We start from the raw sequence: 24080 nt of genomic DNA, 5'->3' as shown, positions 1-24080 counted from the left end.
CTCTCTCTATATGTATACACTTCACTGGTTTTGCTCCTCTAGAGAGCCCAGACTAAAACATTTGGTACCGAGAGGGTTCCAGAGGAACAAAATTGTAAAGATGAGTTTTCTGAATTGGTTCTCAAGTCCGGTTAGTCTTAAAGGCACTGATGACTCTGCCTTCAGTAGTAAAGAGGGCATTGCTAATCAATGGCATGAAGTGGTAATAGAAATATGCAAAATATCACAACCAATGGATCAAATATTTGTGAGAGACAAGGCCCTGGGTGATTACATATTTGATACATTTCTACAACTCTGTCAGATTGAGAAGTACAGGGAAGCTTGCTGGTTGGTCCTACTTTCACTAGACAAAGTAGTGAAAGAAAGAGATAAGCTCAGGGCTTCAGAGTCACAGCACAAGGACCACATAAAAGACCTGAAAGTTGTCACTTGTGTTCTGAAAGAAAGCCTTATTTCTTGTAGTAACAGAGCTGATATTGCTGATATTATAAGAGTGGCTGAATTACAACAACAACTGAATTCCCAAACTCTAATGGTGTCTAAAATTAAAGTGAGGGCATTGATTGGTAATAAATGGGGTCCTGAAACAGGATGGGGACATATAGGTGGATAATGAGGAAGCTAGGGACACTGAGCCCCTAAATGCTATTGAATCACACCTGCCAACAGAACCAGCCTCTCACTCCCATCTGAAGAGGTTACTCCATCTTTGTCTGCTAACCCACCCTCCCCAGTAAAACCATTATCCATTCCACCTGCTTCTGATGAGATTAACTCAGCTGTGCCTTAAGAGTCTACTTCTGAGATACCACCTGGAGTGGTACCTGGGACATTGCCTGAGGGAGATGCCTTACAAAACATTGCTGAACGTCCCCAGCACTCACCTCTTCCTCTCTCTCACTTTATATCCGAAACCCATTGCCGTTGTTAATTTCAACTCATAGCAACCTTATAGGACAGAGTAGAAGTGCCCCATAGGGAGTGCATGGTGGATTTGAACTGCCGACCTTTTGGTTAGCTGCTGTAGCTCTTAACCACTACACCACCAGGGTTTCCATCTCTTTATATATAACCAAAAAAAAAAAAAACAACCCACCAAACTCATTGCTGGCAAGTCAATTCTGACTCATAGCAACCCTACTGCAAGCTATGGTCTTTGATCTTCATCAGTAAGTGCTTCACGTCCTCTTCACTTTAAGCAAGCAAGGTTGTGTCATCTACAGAACACAGGTTGTTAATTAGTCTTCCTCCAATGCAGATGCCCTGTTATTCTTCATGTACTCCAGCTTCTGGGATTATTTGCCGAGCATATAGATTGAATAAGTATGGTGAAAGATTACAGGCCTGATGCACACCCTTCCTGACTTTAAACTATGCAATATCCCCTTGTTCTGTTTAAACAACTGCCTCTTGATCTGTGTACATGTTCCTCAGGAGAACAATGAAGTGTTCTGGAATTCCCATTCTTTGCAACGGTATCCATAATTTGTTATGATCCACACAGTCAAAACCATTGCATAGTCAATAAAACACAGGTAAACATCTTTCTGGTATTCTCTGCTTTCAAGCAGGATCATTTCTGATAACAGCAATGATATCTCTGGTTTCATATCCTCTTCTGAATCCTGCTTGAATTTCTGGCATTTCCCTATCGATATACTGCTGCAGCCACTTTTGAATGATCATCAGCAAAATTTTACTTGCCTGTGATATGAAGAATATTGTTCGATAATTTCCACGTTCAGTTGGATCACTTTTCTTGGGAATAGGAATAAATATGGATTGCTTCCAATCGTCAGTTGACCAGGTAGCTGTCTCCCAAATTTCTTGGCATAGACGAGTGAGCCCTTCTAGTGCTGCATCCGTTTGTTGAAACACCTCAGTTGGTATTCTGTCAATTCCTGTAGCGCTGTTTTTCACCAATGCCTTCAGTGCAGCTGAGCTCCTAACCACTGTGCCACAGGGCTCTGCATAAAGTGCTTAGCGTTCAATAAATGTTAATTCATTCTTTTACTCAACTCTTCTTGTAGAACATGCCTCTTTGGCTAGTTTAGTGAATCATAAGTGTGATAGTAGTATGTTGTTGCTGGTAAATTAAAATGACCTTTTGGCTTGATTTTTTTTTTTTTAACCAGTCTGAATTTTGAAGATGCCTCTCATATTTTTTACCTTTACCTGATGGTAGTCACCTCAGTAAATCTAAGAAATAACTTTCTAAAGCGATAAAAAAAAAAAAAAATCTATTTTTCTTTTTTTGATAGGTCAGTTTTAATTCAAATGATTAATTCCCCAACCAAAGTCATACGTAGTGGTGGTAATTTGTATAACTGTATTAACAAGAATGCTAGAGTAATTAGAGTTTGATGAAATTCTTTAGACTAAAATCATAGGTCAGGCTGTGTTCCGTAAATGACTGCTGGGGGATTGCCATCTTCCCCAGAAGATGTTGAAGATTTAGTCTTTAGATTGCCTGTGTTGGCCTCTTGGGTCCACAATTTATGGGCTGTATTCCTTGGGCAAGTTTCTTAAGTTCTCTGGACCTTAGCTTCCTCATCTATAAAATGGAGATTATAATAGTTCTGGCCTCATAGGGTGGTTATGAAACTAAATGAGTTTAATATATATTGTGAAGCACTTAGAATGCTGCCTGGAACACAGTAATTGTTCAATACTTGGTAGCCATCTTGCTCTTTTATTGCATAAAATAGCCTAAAACAATGCAGTGTATTTGACCTGACCGTCTTTGTTCTATGTGCTAGGTTACACACTCTTACACTGTGCTGCAGCCTGGGGTCGGCTGGAAACTTTGAAAGCGTTAGTAGACTTGGATGTTGATATAGGAGCCCTGAACTTCCGGGAAGAAAGGGCACGCGATGTTGCTGCTCGGTATTCCCAAACCGAGTGTGTTGAGTTCCTGGACTGGGCAGGTAAGAAAACTTAAACAATGTGTCAGAAAAGTGATTGATGTAGAATACTTTCTTCCCAGGAATTACAGGCCATGTCTTCAGCAAAGCAAAGCGATGATTGATATTTTCACCTCCCATCAGGATGTTTTATTTGTAGATACACCTGCAGTTACTGTTGATGATAATATAAGAAACCTGCCTTTTTCTTTTTTTTTTTTTTTTTTGTATTTCATTATTGGCCTAAAACAGTATACTTAGTAGGAACTGTACATATTAGAAGCTTGTCAATTTATCAACTTCTAAGTATTTCACCAATAATTTTCTTTAAGACTATATGCACAATACATATTGAAGGCCGTTTTCTGAGAGACCATTCCTTAAATGTTTAAAATGTTTTTAAAAAATTACTTCTGTGAGTAATAAATTGGATTTCCCCAGGTAGAAACAGTTACCATTTTAATTAAAAACTATTTTCTCAGACAAGGTGTAAGAGGTAAGAATTGTAGTTAGCCTTGTGGCATGAGGGGACTTGTGGGGTGTAATTTTTTTTTTTCTTGGTTTGGTTGCAGATCGGATGGGTATGTTCGTTTGTGACAGTTCATTGAGCTGTACACTTAAATGATTCTTGCACTTTTCTGTATTATGCTATACTTTAATACAAAGTTCAAAAAACTTTGCATTTTGAGTTTTGCTAACATTTTGCCTACATTGTCTTTACAGCCCTGTAGAATATAGCTTAAAAAGATTTTAGGAACGTACACCTGTGTAACTACGTATAAGTACAAATCTTGGTTAAAAAATTAGTGCTCATGAAATTTATAACATTCACTTTGCACGTTTATGTGCATTCATGTTTTTAGCAAGCATTTACTGAATGTCTATGAGCATCGCATTGTTTTAGGTACAGTTGGTTGTCCCAGCCCTCTGGACATTTATTAGGTGGGGGGTGATGAGCATAGAGGGAGTCCTGGTAGTGCAGTGGTTAAGCGCTTGCCTGCTAACCAGAAGGCTGGTGGTTTGAACCCACTAGCAGCTCCATCAGAGAAAGATGTGGCACTCTGCTTCTGTAAAGGTTTACAATTTTAGAAACCCTGCAGGGCAGTTCTACCCTGTCCTATGGGGTCACTGTAAGTCAGAATTGATTCAACAGCAATGGATTTGGATGGGATGAGCTGTAGACACATGTGACAGTTATAACAGTATCAGAAAGACTATTAAGGGTTAAAATTGGCAGAGCAGACAGTATATGCTATAGGGTGGTTGGAGAACATGAAGTCAGAGTGTATCAGTGTTGAGCTGGGCCTTGAAGAATGGGTAGGGTTTGAATACACAATGGAAGGGGAAGGGGATTTGAATAGGAGGGGAAAAATGAGCAAAATCTTAGAGCTGGGAAGTTAAGGGGCATATTGGGGAACAATGATGAGATTGCCTGACTGGGGCAGTGAGTCACAGCTCGCACAGGTAGGCTGCAGCATGGGTGGAGTAACAAAAGGGTTTAAGTACATGGGCTCTACAGTCAGACTGCCTGAGCTTAAATACTGGTGTCTCCACTTGCAATCTATGTGTCCTTGATCAAGATACTTAACTTCTCTATGCCTCAGTTTCCTTTCTGAAAAAGGGAGACAACAATAGTTCCTACCTCTGGGAGTAGTTGTGAGAATTAAGTAAGATGATGTAAGGCACAATGTGTGTATGGTCAATGGTTGAAACGTGCCCCAATTATTGTTACAGTCAGATTATACCCTAATGCCAAGCTAAAGAGTTTTCGCTTAATTTGGTAGCCACTGGGAGCCACTGAAAGTTTTTATGTAGAAGAGAAAGAAGATGAAAATGATTTTTAGGAAGATTCACCTGGTAGCAATAAGGAGCTTGCTCATCAGTAAGATGAGAAGGGGATGGGGAGAATTGAGAGCAATAAGGAAATTGAGGGAAGGAAGCACATTCAAGAAGATGTGAGTTATATTTTATAGATTATTTTATAGGTGATTGCTTGCACTAAATGCTTTTTTTAGGGGCGCTCTTTCTAGATGTTAATATCTTCAATTTTATCATTAGATCCATGAGTTAAAAAAAAAAAAAAAAAAACCACCGAGAAGAGCAAATAATTCTTTGGTTGATTCCCCATTAATAGTTATTTACGTGCAATGCACATTCCATCGATTTAAAATCCATGTTTGAAGACTAAATGACGCCTAGTACTTAAAAGTCACAATCCTGGAACAAATTTTGCTGTAACTTTTCTGAAAAGAAAGAGTTTGGGGCTTACTGGTTTGGAGTTTCAGTTGTGGTTTCCTTCCCCATAGTATCTGTTTAGTTTGGAGCCTTAGGTTCTTGGAGGAATTATACCTAATATGTCATTAAAGAAGACTATAAAAAGTAACTTAGTATTTTGTTTCCAGATCGGTGCTGGAATGAGAAGGATTGTAGCTTCCTGGTAATATAATTATGGAATGTCAAAATCACAAACCACTCAATATAAAGTTTAACATTTGTTCGATTCAGACTTAGTGTTTAGAGTATGATGAGATTTAAGGGGTTGAGGACTCCTTACTCCAAAGAGTTTCATCCATACTGCTAAAAATTATACTACTAAAAAAAAATTTTTTTTGGAGATACTAGGTATAAATTAATTTGGATTTTAGAGGTTTGAGAACTTTTTTTTAAAGTCTTCAAGAGCCCTCCATTAAAAGAAATATGTATGTGTTCTCTAAGAAGGAATTAGTTGACAGCTCAGAACTCCAAAGGGATTGAATGGAACATCCGTGGAAAAGTAGGGGTGAGATTGTGCTAAGGAGGGGTTGAGGTATGGAGAAGGGTGTGGAAAGTGGAATCAGAAATAAACTTCTAATAATCCATAATGGCCCAAAGCAGACACTGTTCATTTCCATTACTTGTCAAGACTGTTTAGTTATTTATCACTATTTTAAAGATAGTTTAAAAGTTTTTGCTTCCCTTATATTCTATTTCCTTATAGATTTAGCATGTTTTTCTGGATTTTTCAAGATATTTTAAATCAGAATTTATGTCCTACTCTCAGACCACTCTCCCAGTTTTTGTTTGGAAGGTATGGTAACTTACAGTGGGCTTGAGCATAGCAAAGATTGTGAGGACGGTGCAGGACCGAGCAGTGTTTCGTTCTGTTGTGCACAGGGTTGCCATAAGTCGACAGCACCTAACAACAACATACTTTTCTAAATTGATGTGGCTGATCCACAAAAGCCTGAAATTTTTAAAATATTAATATCTAACTCACTATTTATTAAACTGAAAAATCGATGCTTTCTTTTATTACTCTATTTCCTAATACTTTCATGCCATCTTAGCAACCTGAGATGGGGAATTAAAAACCTCTGTGTGACTGTAAAATTTGCTCAGGAAAATCCACAAATATTATTTAAATCAGATTTATTAAAACAGTGAACTAAGATTCTATTCTACAGATTGGTTAATGCTTAGTAGTCTAACACATTAAAAAGAACAAAACACTTAAACATGTAGCAGTGGTAGTACGCAGTCTTTTTCCAGTACTTTAGAAAGCATGGATTCCTTTTTAGCTGGATGGAAATAACTTTTCAACCCAGATTCTTTGGAAAATTTCACTAAATTACAAAGCCTCCCAAAGGATTATTTTTACCCTTAGATGAGTTTTCTTTTGTAATCTCCCTACCGAATTGAGCTACATTTGCATATGCATATGTTTAGTATCTTTTGACTCCTTTTCCTCCATTCTTCTTCTTTAATTTGCGATGCTTAACTTTCATAGAGGCAGGACGACGGTTGGACACACGCTTCAGGTACTTCATCATCATCGATGCTATGGCCACCAGCCTGAAGAGTATTTGGTTAATGTCAGAGACAGACCGGCTTTTTAGATCATTACCAGATGTATCTAAGGAGACTTGTTTTTTCAGCTAAAAAGAGAAAAACAAATGATATCATAGATTTTTTTCTTTCTGTGGTTAAAAATAAATTTTCTGACCATGTAAACTTAAACTCTCTTAAAATGCCCTAAACTAAAAAAAACCAAACCCACTGCCGTTGAGTTGATTCCAACTTATAGCAACCCTATAGGACAGAGTAGAACTGCCCCGTAGAGTTTCCAAGGAGCACCTGGTGGATTTGAACTGCTGACCTTTTGCTTAGCAGCCATAGCACTTAACCACTATGCCATCAGTTATTTTTACAAGAGAAAGGTTACTACAGAAGAAAGGTAAAACTACAGAAGAAATCTTCTTTTGCATAATGCCCCAAATCAGATTATAGTGACAATTGTCACCATTAGCAAACATTTAATTAGTGCTTTCTATGGTTAGAGCACTTTGCTGGGAGAAATTATTTGAATATTAGCAAAATAATATTCCATACTAAACAGCCTCAAGGTATACTAATACAATAAATTACTGGTACTTAAAAGTGAGAAAAAGTATATAAACATCCAATTGCTCTTAATGTCAATGAGTTTTAAGATTGTCACAAATTATGGTTCCATCTATTGATAAATATGAGAAATTAGTATAAGAACTCCATCTCCTAGACAGGTATCCTAACATTAGAAATCAGTGTACAGTTCATTTTAAAAATGCTTGCCAACTGTTGTATATTGCGCTTTCTTAGATCTGGAAGGAATCTTAGAGATCTCTTTTGTTCCAGGTTCTTCATTTTATGGATGAGGCAGCTGAGAAAGATTAAATGGCTCTAAGGGCAAAGACAGATAACTCTGTTTTCTATACCGTCTACTCATCGCAGTTCACTACTTTCTCACTGTATCTTACAACTTGAAATAGAGGGATTGGGCTAGATGATATTAAGGACTTTCTAATTCAATACACATTTGTTGAGGACCTAGTATATACAAGAGGCATTGTGCAAGATGCTGGGGATGAGTAGGGAGGCGGGGGAGATTGAGATGAATAAGACATGGTTGTTGTTGTTGTTAGGTGCCGTTGAGTCGGTTCCAACTCATGGTGACCCTATGTACAACAGTACGTAACACTCCCCTGTCCTGTGTCATCCTCATAATCATTGCTATGTTTGAGCCCATTGTTGTGATTTTGTGTCAATCCATCTCACTGAGGGTCTTCATTGCTCTTTTCCCTGACCCTCTACTGAGCATGATGTCCTTCTCCAGAGATTATCCCCTCCTGATAACAAGTCCAAAATACTTGAGACGAAGTCTTGCCATCCTCACTTCTAGGGAATATTCTGGCTATACTTTTCTAAGACAGATTTGTTCATTCTTTTGGCAGTCCATGGTATACTCAGTATTCTTCCCCAACGCCATAATTCAAAGGCATCAGCTCTTCTTCGGTCTTCCTTATTCATCGTCCGGCTTTCACATGCAAATGAGACAATTGAAAACACTGTGGCTGGGTCAGGTGCACCTTAGTCCTCAAGGTGACACCTGTGCTTTTGAATACTTTAAAGAGGTCTTCTGGAGCAGATATGCTCACATGGTACCTGCCCTTAAAGAAGCTGATAATCTTATGTCTTAAACTTTTTTAGATTCTGTAACTGTTACTATTTACATCACTAATTCACCTTTTTTTGGTGTTTCTTCCATTTCATCCACAGGTAATGCGCAGATAAAACAGACAGGATTAAAAAGATAGCTTGAACTAAAATAGAAAACAGATGTAAACAACCCTGAAATATATCCATGTTAGCAAAACTGCAGCATAATTTGTTCAGAGGGTAGGGTAGGCAGTGAGATGAAGAAGGCTTAACTTGCAGATAGTGTACTTCTTCGGGAAAAATCTCCCATCCAACCTTAGCCCAGATAGTTCCATCACAAATGCAGAAGCTCCCTCTGAAGAAGCAGATAAACAACAGAGGAAAAATTGGAGATAGTCCTTGAGTGGACATTTTTCTTTCTCAACTGGAAAAAAAAGAAATCAATAGCCAAAAAATTGGTCAGAAACAGAGTGGAAAAATGCCCTGAGATTTAGTTAAGATGTTTCAGTCGAGGCATTTCAGATCATCTTGCTAGCCAGCAAAATTTATGCTGATGATCCTTGTGACATCATCAGTCATACTGATTCAGAAGTAAGTTCAGTGACATCATAAAGAACCACATTGGAACTAAAAGATGTCACCTAGCCAATCACCGTGGTTTCTTAGGGGTACTTTTTGTTGCTCTTTGCTAGAGTGGTTTGAACTTGTTCAATTTCGTGAAGGAATAGAGACTTTACTATTATTTTATCAGCTTATAAATTTAAACTGTAATCATATTAATAGGATTTGATGGAAACAATTTATCTATATCCCTCCAGCCCCTCTTCTGAAGTATGGCAGCTTTACATATGCTTTAAAAATAGCTATCCCATTTTCACACAACATAGCATCTGCTTCTTCTATTTTCTCACTGTGGAATGCCCTTCCCTTCAAATAGATCAACAAACATTGAGTATCTCCCTCATTTTTGACATATGTTCCTTTGGTTTCTTTGGTGCTATGAGTCGGAATCAACTCGACGGCAATGGGTATAAGGTAGTGGAGGGAAAGTGGCATGGTATATGGTAAAAAGATAAGAACAAACGTTGACTTTGAGGAGCTTACAGTCTAGAGGTAGAAGCAAAGAGTAAGGTAATAAAAATTACAAGATAGACTAAAATGAGAGCTAAATCAAAGTATATAATCGTGTGATAGTTGATAGATCGATGAGTTCTACCTTGGGGGAACTAGGGAGTTTCACAGAAGAAGTGTACTTGAGCTGGGCCTTGAAGAGTGGGTAGAGTTTTGGTAGGTGGTACATGTGGAGAGGGCATCTAGGGTTGGATAACCATAGCAAGCAAAGAAATGCTGTGTAAACATTCATACAACAAATGTTCATCGAGCACCTATTGTGTGCTAAATACTATTCTAGGAGCTGGGGGTAAAAAACTGGTCACAGAACAGAATCTTTACCTTCATGAAACTTACTTTCTAGCATGAGGACACAGACAATAATTATATCTAAATCTGTGTATCTATGGAGTGCTGTGGAGAAAAAGTAGAGTGGGAAGAGTAAGGTGCCAACGAGTGAGTGAATGAGTGTGGTGTTAATTTATACAGAGCAATCAGGAAAGGCCTCTCGGATAAAGTGATGATTGGGCACAGATCTGAAGGAATTGAAGGAGTGAGCTATGTTGATATCTGGGGGTAGAGGGAACAGGAAGTGAATAATGGGTAGAATCTCTGGATGAATGTTGGAGGGGATGAAGTTAGAGAGATAGTTTATGACTACGTTATCTTGAAGGGCCCTGTATTTTATTCAGTAGGAAACAAGGAGTCATTTATAGAGTCTTGATAAGAGTAGTGAGATAATAATAAACATTTATTAAGTGCTTTGCAGTGTGCCAGGTATTATGCCAAGGTATTTGCATAAATCATATACTGCATTTGATTTAATTCTCACAACAACCCTGTGAGGATTGTACTTTTCTACCTCCATTTTGTAAATGAGGAAACTGAGGTTAGAGTGATTAAATAATTTAGGGTATGATGTCATTAAAGGAATCCTTGGAATAAGCTCTCTCCTCTACCAAACCACCCCAAATAAATATATGTCCTTAGTAAAAACACCATGCTTGTTATGCAAATGCTGTTTCAAGATAAGCCTCCCTCTTCCAACTGATTTCTCTCCTAAGCCCATTCCTTTACTGAAATTCTGAAACTACAGTTGACTCCAGGTCACCCAACTAGTGGAGTTAAGACCTAAACCTTTGATTCCAGTTTAGGAAATTAATTCTGCTTTCAACATGAATGATGGGCAGGACCAGATTAAGGCATGCAAGGGTCCTAAACACTGATAATCTGTGGTACCCCCTCCTCTGTTTACTTACGCATTTGAATGGCATATGTAAATTTTATATATATACACACACATATGTGTATGTGTGCATGTGTGCATTTTAGCTATCCATGATATAACTTCTTCTTAAATGTGACTATAATATTAGCAATTGAATGCAAAAGTAGCATATGCCATTTTAGTGGAATGAGATGAACTGGATTATAAAATTTTTAGCAGATGTGGGGTACTAAGATTTTTACTATATGCCACATTTTCTACAAGAAGAATATTCCACATATTCTACAACAAAGAAAATGAGTTGGTGAACTTAGTGGTAGAGGCCTCATAGCTTAAACAACCTTGTGCATGGGCACCCTCATGTCCCTGTGTGAACTTTATTTCTGGCCGGCATATTCTGATGCACTGGAGCTGGTATCAGTTTCATTTAGTGCCCTGCCAGTTCCCTTCCACTGAGGCACTTACTTTTCCTTGTGCTCTGTCTGCTTGGCATCTATTGGTCTTTGCTTTGGACAACTGGTGCGCCCTGTTTTATTGATGCCCTAAACATGTGCTTACCTTGCTTGTTGGGCATTCTGTCCCTGATAAAAGATTTGATGCTGTGAATAGCTGGAAGCAGAAAGACCAGTTAGCTGGTCCATATGCATTAATCCTATTATAGATATGGGTCTGAAATTTGACTATGAAAGACACTTTTATAATGTCCACTTTACAGATAGGCAAATGAGGGTTAAAAAAAGATTAAATTAGTTGCTAAAAGTTACAGATTTGAGTTTTAGAGAGATTTCATCAAGTCTCTCAAAAATTCTTTGGAGTTTCTTGAGATTATGTATATAAACTGTGGTAGGTTGAGTGATGGCCTCCAAAGATATTTATGTCCTAATCTCTGGAACCTGTGAATGTTCTGTTACATGGCAAGAAAAACTTTGCAGATGTGATTAAGTTAATGATAGTGAGATGATGAGATTATCTTGAACTGTCCAAATGGGCCTTAAATGTAATGACAACTGTCCTCATAAGAGGGAGGAAGGGAGAGATTTGACACAGAAGAGAAGAAGGCGATGTGATTATGGAAGCAGAGACTGAAGTGAAGTGCTTTGAAGATGGAGGCAGCCACAAGCCAATGAATATAGATGGGCATTAGAAGCTGGAAAAGACCAGGAAATGGATTCTTTCCTCAGACCCTCCAGAAGGAATCATCCCTGCCAGTATCTTGATTTTAACCCAGTGAGATTGATTTCAGACTTTTGGCCTCCAGGACTCTAAAAGAATAAATTTCTGTTAAATTACTAAGCTTGTGGTAATTTGTTACAGTTAGCATAAGAAACTAATACCATTTTTGGTACTTGGAAGTGGGATGCTATTGTAACAAATAATTTAAAATGTGGAAGTGGCTTTAGAACTGGATAATGGGTAGAAGTTGAAAGAATTTTGAGCTACACAATGAAAAAAAGCCTAGACTGCTTCAAGTAAACTGGTAGTAGAAATGTGGATGTTAAAGGCCTGGCTTGTGAGGGCTCAGAAGGAATTGCAGAGTATAGTACAGAAAATCCATATCATGTTAGAGAATACCTTAATCGTCATAAACAGAATGTTGGTAGAAATATGAACAATAAAGGTGTTGCCAGTGAGGACTCAGAAAAAAAACAATGAACATATTAGAAACTGGAAGAAAGTTGATCATTATTACTTAGTGGCAGAAAGCTTAGCTGAATTGTGTCCCACAGCTATGTGGAAAACAGAACTTTCAAGCGATGAACTTAGATGTTTAGCTCAAGAGATTTCCAAGTAAAATGTTGAAGACACAGACGAGTTTTGTCTTGCTGCTTATAGTAAAATGTGAGAGGAAAGAGATAAATTGATGGAAGAACTATTAAGCAAAAAGGAACTAGGACTTGATGATTTGGAAAATCCTCAGCCCATCCAAATTGCAAAAGATGCTGAAATTAGGAGATTCATTGTCAGGAAAGTGTGCTCTGGAGAGATGGCCAAGGATGTGGCTGGACAACCTTTCGCTAGTGCTGAAGAGTTTAGGCATGTGTCTTATGGATCCCCTCAACCATCTCAACAGAAGCCAGGAATAGAGATGAAATTATCCAGGAATGATCTGAGGAAGAGCTTCTTGTCTAATGGAGTGAATTTCCATAACACACACAGGAGATCTAGAAGATTTTTGAGAATGTTATATCAGCAGAAATACAAGCAGCCTGAACTGAAAGGAACAGACCAAAAAACCAAACATGTTGCCATTGAGTCGATTCTGACTCATGGCAACCCCATGTGCTACAGAGTAGAACTGCTGCATAGGATTTTCTTAGCTGTAATCTTTATGGAAGCAGATTGCCAGGCCTTTCTTCCACAGTGCTGCTGGGTGGGTTCCAACTGCCAACCTTTTTAGTAAAAAAAGAACCTCCTCCAAAACCAAACCCATTGCCGTTGAGTTGGTTCCAACTCACAGAGACCCTCTAGGACAAAATAGAACTGCCCCACAGGGTTTCCAAGACTGTGATCTTTACGGAAGCAGACTACCACATCTTTCTCCTGCAGAGGGTCTGGTGGGTTCAAACCACCACTTTTTGTTAGCAGCTGAGTGCTTAGTCACTGCACCACCAGGGCTCCTTAGGTTAGGAGTCGAGCGCAAACTGTGATACCCAAGGACCTTAAAGGCACAGAGAGAGGACTAAATGAAAAAAAGGCTGTTGGACCCTCAAAATTTTACAGGCAGATAAAGCAGACTGATAAAACTATTTGGGTGCAAACACATGGTATCCCTCATTGAAAGTGCAGGATGACTCAGGGCGTGGAGCCTCATGCCTAGAGGGTAGAGTCTTGAGACACAGAGGATTTTTCCTTGAAACCTAATGGAGTGTTGGTTGGATTTTGAAATTACTTGAGATGAGTGACTCCTTTCTTTCTGGTATTTCTTCCTTTTTGAATAATATTGTCTATAACTGTTACATTATGCCTGTTTCACCATTGTATTTTGAGAACAAATAACTTGTTTTTTTAGTTTCACAGGTCCACAGATGGAAAGAAATTTTCCCCAGGATGGATCAGACTGAGTATCTCACCCATATCTGATTTAGATAATAAGATTTGGGACTTTTGAGCTGATAATATTTAGATGAGATTTTAGACTTGAGTTGATGATGTAATGAGTTGAGACTTTTGGGGATGCTGAGATGGGGTGAAAATATTTTGCTTGTGGACTCAGGGCTGGATTAAAGCATGTAAGGTCCTAACAGTGATAAGCTATGGTGTCCCCTCCTCTGCTTACTCATGCATTTGAATGGGATATGTGAGTTTTATATATACTTGTATATATGTGTGTGCGTGTTAGCTATCCATGGTGTAACTTTGTTTTAAATGCAACTATAATATTAGTGATTGAACGCAGAAGTGGCATATGCCATTTTAGCGGAATGACATGAACTGAATTATAAAATTTTTAAAGGACGTGGGGTACTATAGATTTTTACTATAAGATTTTGCCACATTTTCTACAAAAAGAACATTCCACATATTCTATAACAAAGAAAATGAGTCAGTGAACTTAATTGGATTCAACGGTCAATGTAAAATGCTGTTGATCTCCCACAACGAAAAATTGACTTTCAGCAATTTTGCTTTAAATGGCGCATACTTCAGTTTTGATGCTTGTTTTGTAATAAATGCTATGATTACAAATTAACAAATGAAAAGATGTCATACAAGAAAATTTAATGATGAGAAAAAATACTTCAACAAATTGCTGTATTTTATTTTTGGATCTTTCAACACGCAAAACACGTTATAATTAAAAACATTTCTATTCTTTGTTCTTACAAATTCTTCAATTATTTTATCACAATTAAGCTGCTAAGCAATATATGTTTCCATACATAATAAAGATAATGAATTGAGTCTTTCTTGAATCAGTGTCCTATGCTGAGGGGTTTTGAGTCTCTTCAGGAATGAAAAGGAGTGTTCTATTGCGGCAGTGGGTTTTTTATTGTGCAGTTTGTGATCATTAAAGTTAGGAGTATGCATAAAGCAATTTCAACATTGGGAAATACGCATTGTATTTTATCTTCTGTTATGGAATCATACATGTCTACATGAGTAAAATTTGTCTTTCCTGAATCTGTAAACTTAAAATAGGTGATAAAGTCTGATCAATTATTTTCAGTGAAATTAGTGTAGCTCAGTATTTCAGTTTGTCCGTAGATTTCATTCCTGATCTTTCTTATATATCAGCTAAGTATTGTGTTAAGAGAATAAATTTATGTTGTTTTAAAAAGCCAAGTTTGTGGTAATACGTTACAGCAGCCATAGGAAAGTAATACGCCAGCCTTTAAATTGATTTGGCACTGATCTATGATTTACGATGTTCAGTTGTCCAATCTAGGAATGTTGTATGCTCATCTATTTATTTGAGTCTTGTATTTCTCTCAGGAAAGTGTTATAGTTTTATCAAAACAGGTTTTGAAAATTTTGCGATAGCATTATTATGGGTGCAATGAGCCATGGCTGCCAACCAAAAGGTCAGCAGTTCAAATGAACCAGCTGCTCCTCGGAAACCCTATGGGGCAGTTCTACTCTGTCCTGTGGGGTTGCTATGAGTCAGAATTGACTGCATGGCAACAGGTTATGATGAATGGAATTATTTTTAACACTGTTTTTTAAAAGATGAAAGCTAAATTTTTTTTTTTTTAATGTCGAGAAAGAAAATCAAGTTACAGTTTGTCTACTGGAAATGTTTTTTGTTGTTCTTTCTCCAGAATTGACATTTTAATAGAATGAGGATTCTTTGGAAGTAGGTACCATGTTTTATACTTTCTATGTTCTTCAAAAATTTTATCACAATTCTAGGAACACAGTGATACTCCAAAGCGTTGTGCTAGTACCAAGTGTCATCTTTGTTGAAATTCAGTGAAAACAACTACAACAGATCTCCTACACACAGTCTTTAGAAAGCTCTAGTTGTATAATGGTGCAGTACATTGAGCATATTTTTTGGTCTTTGTCTTACCATTGTGCGTTTTATCGTTCTATCTTTTTCAGATGCAAGGCTGACTCTGAAAAAATATATTGGAAAGGTTTGTGCAGCCATTACAGACACAGAAAAGGGATCAGGAAAATTACTTAAGGAAGACAAGGTACTGTTTTGTGCTTTTTGCATATTCTGATGTATTAAGTGATTTCTTCTGATGTATTTTGTTGTTCACTTCTACACTAATACTCTAAGGGTAGGTGGTAGTCTTCCCTCCCTGCCTTTGTCTTGCTTTTAATCAAAACACCTATAGTTTTTCACCATTTAATATGGTATTTACTATTAGTTTCTGCACTTCAAAAATCTTCTATTCTGTTTTAAAGTTATATATATATATATATATATTTAAAGAAAATTAGGAATAATGACTAATAACGTTAGCTCCATGTCTTAGTTTCTAGTGCTGCGATAACAGAAATACCACACTTGGGTGGCTTTAACAAACAGAAATTTATTTTCTCATAGTTTAGGAGGCTGGAAGTCCAAATTCAGGGTGCCGGCTCTATGAGAAGGCTTTCTCTCTCTGCCAGCTCTGGAGAAAGATCCACATCTCTTTGAGCTTTTGCTCCTGGACGATCTTCACGTGGCTTGGCATCTCTCTTCCCCCATCTCTGCTTCTCACACTTGCTTGTTTAATCTCTTTTATATCTCAGAGAAGATTGATTTAAGACACACTGTATACTAATCCTGTCTCATTAACATAACAAAGACAACCCATCCCCAAATGGAATTGTAACCACAGGCATAATAAAGGTTTGGATTTACAATGCATATATTTTGGGGACACAGTTCAATCCATAATACCCCATAAACTTTTTTTTGAGTACTTAAGACATTCCAGGTACTATTTGCAAATACTTTACATAAATTAATTCATTTATTCCTCATAATAACGCTATGAAGTAGATGTTATTCTCTCCAATAAGGAAAATGTGGCTCACAGAGATTAAAGAATTTTCCCAAAGTCACACAGTTCTCAAGTGGAAGAATCAGGATTTGAACTCAGTTTGACTCAAGAGTCTATACTATGGAATAACTGCTGAATGTTATTGAAGCTTTTAAGGCACCTATTATTGTTGTCATATGGGTTTTTCCTTTATCTTATTAGAATAATTCTATAGCTAGATTTTCTAATGTTGCACTATCCCTGCATTCCTGAAATGAACTCTGTCCCATCAAGATGTATTATTCTTTTGATATACCATTTGGATTCCTAGTATTTAATGTATAATTTTCCTTTTAAGTATAATAGGTCTACTTTTCCTTTTCTTCTGTGCTAGTACTATCGGAGTTTGTTGGGTGGTACAAATGGTTAAATGCTCTACTACTAGCCAAAAGGTTGGTGGTTCGAACTCACCCAGAGGCACCTTGGAAGACAAGCCTGGAGATCTGCTTTAGGAAGGTCACAGCCTCAAAAACCCTATGGAGCAGTTGTACTCTGCACAAATAAGGTCGCCATGAGTTGGAATCTACTTGGCAGCAGCTAACAATGACAAAACTTGTTCCCTGAAAGATAGGAATTTCATGTAAAACTGCCTTGGCCTTTTTGAAGTATTGGTTCTTTAACAGACTTTTCAATTTCTTCCACATTTACGGGTCTATTCATGTTTCTATCTCTTCTTGGGTTAATGTTGGTAATTTATATTTTGCTATAATTTTTATAATAAATTACCAATTTCCTTTATAATTTTTAATTTCTTGCCATAAAGTTACACATTGTATTATAATTCTTTTGATCTCTCTCTTATATGTGTATTTCTCTTCTTTCTCTTACTTAATGCTTCTTTTGTTTGTTTCTTTTAGGCTTGCCCAGAGTCTGTCTGTTATGCTTTGTCTTTTCCAAAACCAGCGTTTGGTTTATTTCTCATTCCTAATGTTTTATTACTTTATTCTATTTAATTAATTTCAGCTTTTTATTATTATTATTGTTTTTTACCTCTTAACTTCTTTTTTGGCCTATTTTGTTGTCCTTTTTTTAGTTTCCTAAATTGGTTTTATTTATTTATGCTAAAGTTTATTTTCTATACTTTAACAAAGCCACTTTAAGATACAAATTTTCATCTGAGTAAAGCTTTAACTGTATCCTGTAGCTTTTTACATGAAATAAACTTTGTCATTAATTTGTAGATAATTTATAATTTTACTTTACTTTTTGATCTTTAGTTCTGTAGATGTGTGCTTTTTAATTCCAGATGGTCATTTTGTTGCCAGTAATTTCTAATTTCATTAAATTTTTGTCGGATAATATGGCCTATAAATCTCAAATTTTGATTGTGACCAAAAAATTATCATTTTTTGACAAATGGTTTATGAAAAAAATGAAAACTGTCCATACTCTGTTTATAAAGTACAAAGTTCTATAAACTTGAATTTGTTGACTGCATATTCAAATCCTCTATATTCTTAATAATTTTTTGGCTTACTTTATCAAATTCTGAAAGAGGTGTGGTAAAGCCCTGTACTGTGATTATAGTTTTATAAAGTATTCCTATTTCTGGGATTGCTTTTATTTTACTGCAATTGTTCTTATTCAACAAATGCTTTCTTTGAACTCTGTTTATGTGTCTGCCTCTTTCTGTAATGAAAATTTCATTTATGTGCTTTGCATATTAGATGGTAAGGGAAAAGCTAAGCTGTACCAGAGGTCTTCACAGCTTTTCTGTTCTGCCAATAATTATTTTTCAACTGCCCTTGGGTCTCCCTACCTTAAAGAGTCTTAACAATTCCTGGTAAAACCAACTACCTACCAGCTAAACAACCAAACCCAGGTAAACCCAGGAATACCTGCAGAAAAAGTTCAATTCTATATGTGTTCCTCATTCTTTCATCTTCCTCCCTTTACTGAGTGTAGATTAATGCTTTTTCACTGCGGAAAGTCTGTTGAATTCATCTTCTAAAACTAGGAATGCTGTATTTAGTGATATTAGTGTGGACCTTTAGAAATCCCCACGAATGGAGAAACCCTTGGATATTATACTAATGATCATAAAGGAAGAAGGTCATCTAGCTTAGAAGTCAGATTGTTACAATGGAAAGAACATTTATTTGGGAGGCAGAAATTGAGATTTTAGTCCTAGCTCTCCTTTGATCAGAAGTAGTACCTTGAGCATATTGTTTAACCGCTCTTATTTCAATTTTTCTGAGTTTCAAAAAAAAAAAAAAAAATTTTTTTTTTCAAAGTAGTTGGAAATAATACTCCCAAAGACAGTCATGTAACTCTTCTTTCCTCTTTTGCTTTTTGTTTTTCTCTCTCTCTGTTTCACTTACAGTCTCTCAGCTTTCAATCTCTCAGTCTGTTTCTCCGTGGTGGCGATGAGGAGGCAAAGAGGAGGCATTGGGAGGAGAATTGGAAAGTCTACGTTAGAAAATAGAGGACCAACCTGGACTAGGGAGGCAGGAGGAAATGAAGTTTTATGTTTTCCAAATTTGTCCTGGTATCTTAAATCAGGCAATAGCAATTTACTGCACATATGCAATGAGATGGTTTTATAATACAATTTGAGAGGTTTTTAATGAGGCAAAACTCTTACTATGTTTCTCACACTTCTTCCTCCTCCTGTGAACCATCTGAGAGGGAACCAGATATTCAGAATCAACATTGTTGACTTGCATGCAGCTCATACCATCCACCTCTCCTTTTCCAACCTTTGCAAGCACTTGTCTTTATTATAGGGCTTAGTGAAAATAAAGAATTAGGGAAATAGCATATACTGGCAAAAGGCTTCATGACTGTAGGTTGTGAGAAGTTTTTATACTCACACTCCACTAATGTTAGAGCTGCACTATCTAACAGAGTAGTCACCAGTCACATGTGGCTATTTAAATTTGAATTAATTGCAATTAAATACAAATGAAAATTCAGTTCCTTAGTCACATTAGCCACATTTCAAATATTCATTAGTCATATGTGGCTAATGGCTACTATATTGAACAGTGCAGGTATAACATTTCTTCATCACAGACATTTCTGTTGGACAGTGCTGGTTTGGAGATTCTAAAGAGTTTATTTTTCAATAAGTAAGTGGAAAGTAAATTTTCTTCTGTCCCTAGAATACCATCCTCAGCGCATGCCGTGCAAAAAATGAGTGGCTGGAAACCCATTTGGAAGGTTCCATTAATGAGGTTTTTGAACAGAAACAACAATTAGAAGATATCGTGGCTCCTATTTTCACAAAAATATCTGCACCACGTAAGTTTTGCATAAAAAATGGTTTGAATGTCAGGAAAGATGAAAATTAGGTTTAATGCTACAATTTCTGAGATAGCCTGATTTTAATAATCTCTATTAAGTACTCATTAACCATGTTCAAGCACTAATCCATGATATATATACCCCACTGCCGTCAAGTCGATTTTGACTCACAGCGACCCTATAGGACAGAGTAGAACTGCACCATAGAGTTTCTAAGGAGTGCCTGGCGGATTTGAACTGCTGACCTCTTCGTTAGCAGCTGTAGCACTTAATCACTACGCCACCAGGGTTTCTAATCCATGATAGAGCTCCCTAATTTCAGTATTACTTTCAATATTAATAATGATAACTAATAATAACTGAACTTTTTCTGTAGGAAAGGTCTAATACTAACTTTAATATTAGAACAATCATCAGTCATTTACTTTTATATAGTTTACTGTGATTTTGATTGGTGAACCAATGATTCTCCACTAGGGGGGCATTTCCTCCTGGGAGATAGGGCAGAGTATCTTCGGTATTATGATTCTTTATTTGGGGGGGGAAAACCTACAGTGGGAATACTATCCTTTGAATGGGGAAGGTGCATGTATCAGAATCTTGGTGGCAGGAATACCTGAGATTTTTTTTTATAACAGCTTTTCTGAGATATAATCCTCTAACCATAAAATTTACCCTTTAAAAGTATATATTTCAGTGGCTACTAAAAGCGACCATCACCACTATCCAGTCTTAAATATTTTTATCTCCTTCCGGGTTTTTTTGGACCCTGAAAAGTAGCCCTAGTGGTGGTACATGTAGTTAACAGCTATGGCTGCTAACCAAAAGGTCAGCAGTTCGAATCTACTAGCCACTCCTTGGAAACCCTATGGGGCAGTTCTACTCTGTCCTGTTGGGTCATTACATGTAGGAATTCACTCAACAGCAACGGGTGTTATGAGTTACCCTAAAAAAGAAACCCCATGCCTGGTAGCAGTCATTTCCCATTCCTCCCTCTCCCCAGCCCCTTGCAACCATTGATCTACTTTCTGCTTCTATGGATTTGCTATTATGGACATTTCATACAAATAGAATCATATAATATGTGACTTTTTTTTGTCTGGTTTTTCCACCTAACATAATGTTTTCAAGGTTGATCCATGTTGCAGCATGTGTCAATACTTCATTCCTTTTATGGTCAAATAATATTCCATTGTACAGATATAAATTTTGCTTAAACATTCATCGCTTGATGAGTGCTTAGGTTTTTTCCATTTTTCTGGCTATTTTAAATAATGTTGTTATGAACATTTGTATAAAAATTTTTGTGTGGCCATATGTTTTTAATTTCTCTTGGATATATATCTAGAGAAATTAGTTACATGTTAACTCTATGTTTAAATTTTTGAGGAACTGACATACTGTTTCCAAAATGGCTGTACGATCTTACATTCCCACCAGCAGTGTATGAGGCTTCTAATTTCTCCACATCCTTGCCAACGTGTTATCTATATGTATATTTTTAGCCATCTGAGTAGAAGTGAAATGGTATTATATCATAGTTCTGATTTACATTTCTCTAATGACTACTAATATTAAACTTCTTTTCATGTGCTTACTGGCAGTTTGTTTATCTTATTTGGAGAAATGTCATTCAAATCTGTTTTCCATTTTCAAATTGGGTCGTCCTTTTATTTTTGAGTTGTAGGAGTTCTTTATGTATCCTGGATACAAGTTCCTTATTAAATAAAAAAAAGGATACAAGTTCCTTATTAGATACGTGATTTTCAAATATTTTCTGCTATTCTGTGGATTGTCTTTTCCTTGCTTATGTCCTTTGAAACACAAAATTTTTAATTTTGATGAGTCCAATTTATTTTTTTCTTTTATTTCTGTGCTTTTGGTGTCATATCTAAGAAACTGTTACCTAATTCAAAATCATGAAGATTTACTCTTCTGTTTTCTTCTAAGAGTTTTATAATTTGAGTTCTTACATTTAGTTTTGTGATCCATTTTGAGTTAATTTTTGTATATGGTGTGAGGTAGGGGTCCAACTTCATTCTTTTGCATGTGGACATGCAGATACCTAAGATTTTTATGTTTGTGAAAGGGGGCTGTGGTTTTGAAAGATTCAGACACTTAACCTGGTCTAGGTAGTGTGACAGAAGATCTCTTGTTATCTATATTTATTGAGAATATTTATATTCATACTCCCTCTAGTATCCTGGAGGAGACAGAAGCTTTATACTGTTCTTGTCTTTAAGGAGCCTGCCACCTAGTTTGTGAGTAAAACATGCAATCCTGAAAAGATAAACTATGCAGTGTATATATTCAGAGAATGCTAAGTAAAAAGAGGAAGTTTCATGGAGAAAGAGGAATTGTTTGGACAGATAGTAGCCCTGCTGGAGTGGGAAGGAAATTTCAGAATGGAAGCACAATATGATAATAAAAGGGTCAAATGTGGAAATATGAGGAAGTGAACAATACCCACCTGGCTGATTATAGGTCATTCTGTGTTAAGGAACAGTAGAAAATAAGGTTGGAAATTTAATTTGAGATCATTTATGAAAAGTATTGAATTGTAAGATTAGAAGTTTGGACTTTATTTTCTGGTCAGTGGAATGCCGTTAAAGGCTTTGGGTAGGAGAGAAGAGGGATTAAGTAGGGGAGAATAATCTGGCTTTCCTTGTAAAAACGATTGGAGGGAGAGAAGTTTAGAGAAAGAGAGACCACTCTAGTTTGGTCTATCTGTAGTGAGATAATTAAGACTTGAATTATTGGTTATACAGTTCCTTGATTTCCCCCTTATCCCCCTGCTCCATCACTACCATTACCCTGACTCAACAACCCTCCCTCTCTCACTTCTCACCTGTGAGGAAGAATTGCCTCTTTCCTCCACGTCCTCTATATCACGTCCCCTCCAACCACTCCAGCATCTTATACCTGTATCACAGAATGTTAGATCTGGATGGAACGTCTGAACTAACACCTCACTTCGTAATGATGGAAGTGAAGACAAAGTTACTCTAGTCAGTGGCAGAACTAGCAACCATAATACTGATTATGTAGGAAATGTGATTGTACAGCTTCAGATATTTAAAAAAGGAGGGGTGTATTCTTGATTTGATATACCAACAACTCCAGGGTTCAATCCATGGCTAATGCAGATTAGGGCATACTGATTTACTGATTTAAAACAGCCCACTGTTTTAAGAACTGGCTTCATTTTGTTTCATATGGCAAGCTAGTTAACTGTGATTAAAAAATCTGTTTCTTTTCAGGTCAAGTGAAGAGTGCCAAATCTGTGGTAACCTAAGGCATGGTCAGAAAAGAAGACAAGATCATACCTCCTACTGAATATAGATGTTGTAAAAGGCCACATTTTCTTCTAGTGTCTGTAAAGAAGACTTATTTGTGAAGTAAAGAAAATAGATGTGGGATTTTATAAGAATATTTCAGTATGAAATTAAATCTCTCTTGTTTTGTTGCACTCTGTTTACCATGCTTATGTCAAGACTCTCTGGCCTAGCCTCTGTACCCCAACTGACAATCCATGTGAGTTCCAGGTGCTCCTTCTGGAGAGCACTTGGGTGTGACACACACAAAGATCAGATGGAGACTTTTAAAACTATTTAAGGAATCTAATCATTTTCTGTGTAATTGAGTCAGGAAATGTCCATTCAAGTGAGGAATTCCATTAAAAAAAGACACATTTGACTATTTCTAGAGGAAAAATTTGTTCTCCTTCTCTCCAAAGGAAAGCTTATGGAATGACATTCTGGAGCAAAGAAATATTAAGGATCATTTGGATCACGGTCCTCTGATTATACAATTATTACTTTTTATGTACAAATTAAAATTCATCTGTAAGGTGGAATATAGTTTCTAAGTAAACCCCCTTATTTTCTCTTAATTAATGAACACAATCCTGTTTAGTTTTATATTTGTGAGATTTCCCCTATTCTCTGGTTTTGGGAATTTAGATATAACTAAACTCCATCCCATTTTCTTCCCTGTTCTGTTTTTGTAATTTTTATCTTTTAAATATTAGAGTTGTTTTCATATTAGTGATTTAGAAATCATCTCACCCAACACCCTCCTAGATTATCTAATAAAGTCCTGAACCTTCTACTACTCTTTCTGGGAACATTTTATAGAAAAAAAAAAAAATTTTTTTTT

At 36.7% G+C, this 24080-nt stretch overlaps 2 protein-coding genes across 4 annotated transcripts in view; one reads left to right on the top strand and one right to left on the bottom strand.

Moving 5' to 3' along the window:
* The window catches only part of ANKRD45 (ankyrin repeat domain 45), a 67185-nt gene extending 43317 nt beyond the window's left edge, over positions 1-23868 (top strand). For all 3 annotated transcript variants that reach the window (XM_049868487.1, XM_049868488.1, XM_049868489.1), the window contains 4 exons: positions 2763-2930; positions 15742-15836; positions 19781-19919; positions 23183-23868. In XM_049868487.1, the coding sequence (XP_049724444.1) occupies positions 2763-2930; positions 15742-15836; positions 19781-19919; positions 23183-23217 (437 nt within the window). In that variant the 3' untranslated portion in view covers positions 23218-23868. The remainder of the gene's footprint in view (positions 1-2762; positions 2931-15741; positions 15837-19780; positions 19920-23182) is intronic.
* On the bottom strand, positions 6506-8771 carry TEX50 (testis expressed 50). Its single transcript, XM_049868490.1, has 2 exons — positions 8448-8771; positions 6506-6820 (listed from the first exon to the last, which is right to left on the bottom strand). Exons 1-2 carry the CDS (start codon positions 8769-8771, stop codon positions 6608-6610), a joined length of 537 nt encoding a protein of 178 aa, XP_049724447.1. The 3' UTR covers positions 6506-6607.
* Positions 23869-24080: the final 212 nt, after the last annotated feature.

The sequence above is a fragment of the Elephas maximus genome, chromosome 24 (genome assembly GCF_024166365.1).
Source record: "Elephas maximus indicus isolate mEleMax1 chromosome 24, mEleMax1 primary haplotype, whole genome shotgun sequence".
Lineage (NCBI taxonomy): Eukaryota > Metazoa > Chordata > Mammalia > Proboscidea > Elephantidae > Elephas > Elephas maximus.
Note: the sequence above shows the minus strand (reverse complement) of the source record. Positions and strands in the feature narration are given on the sequence as shown.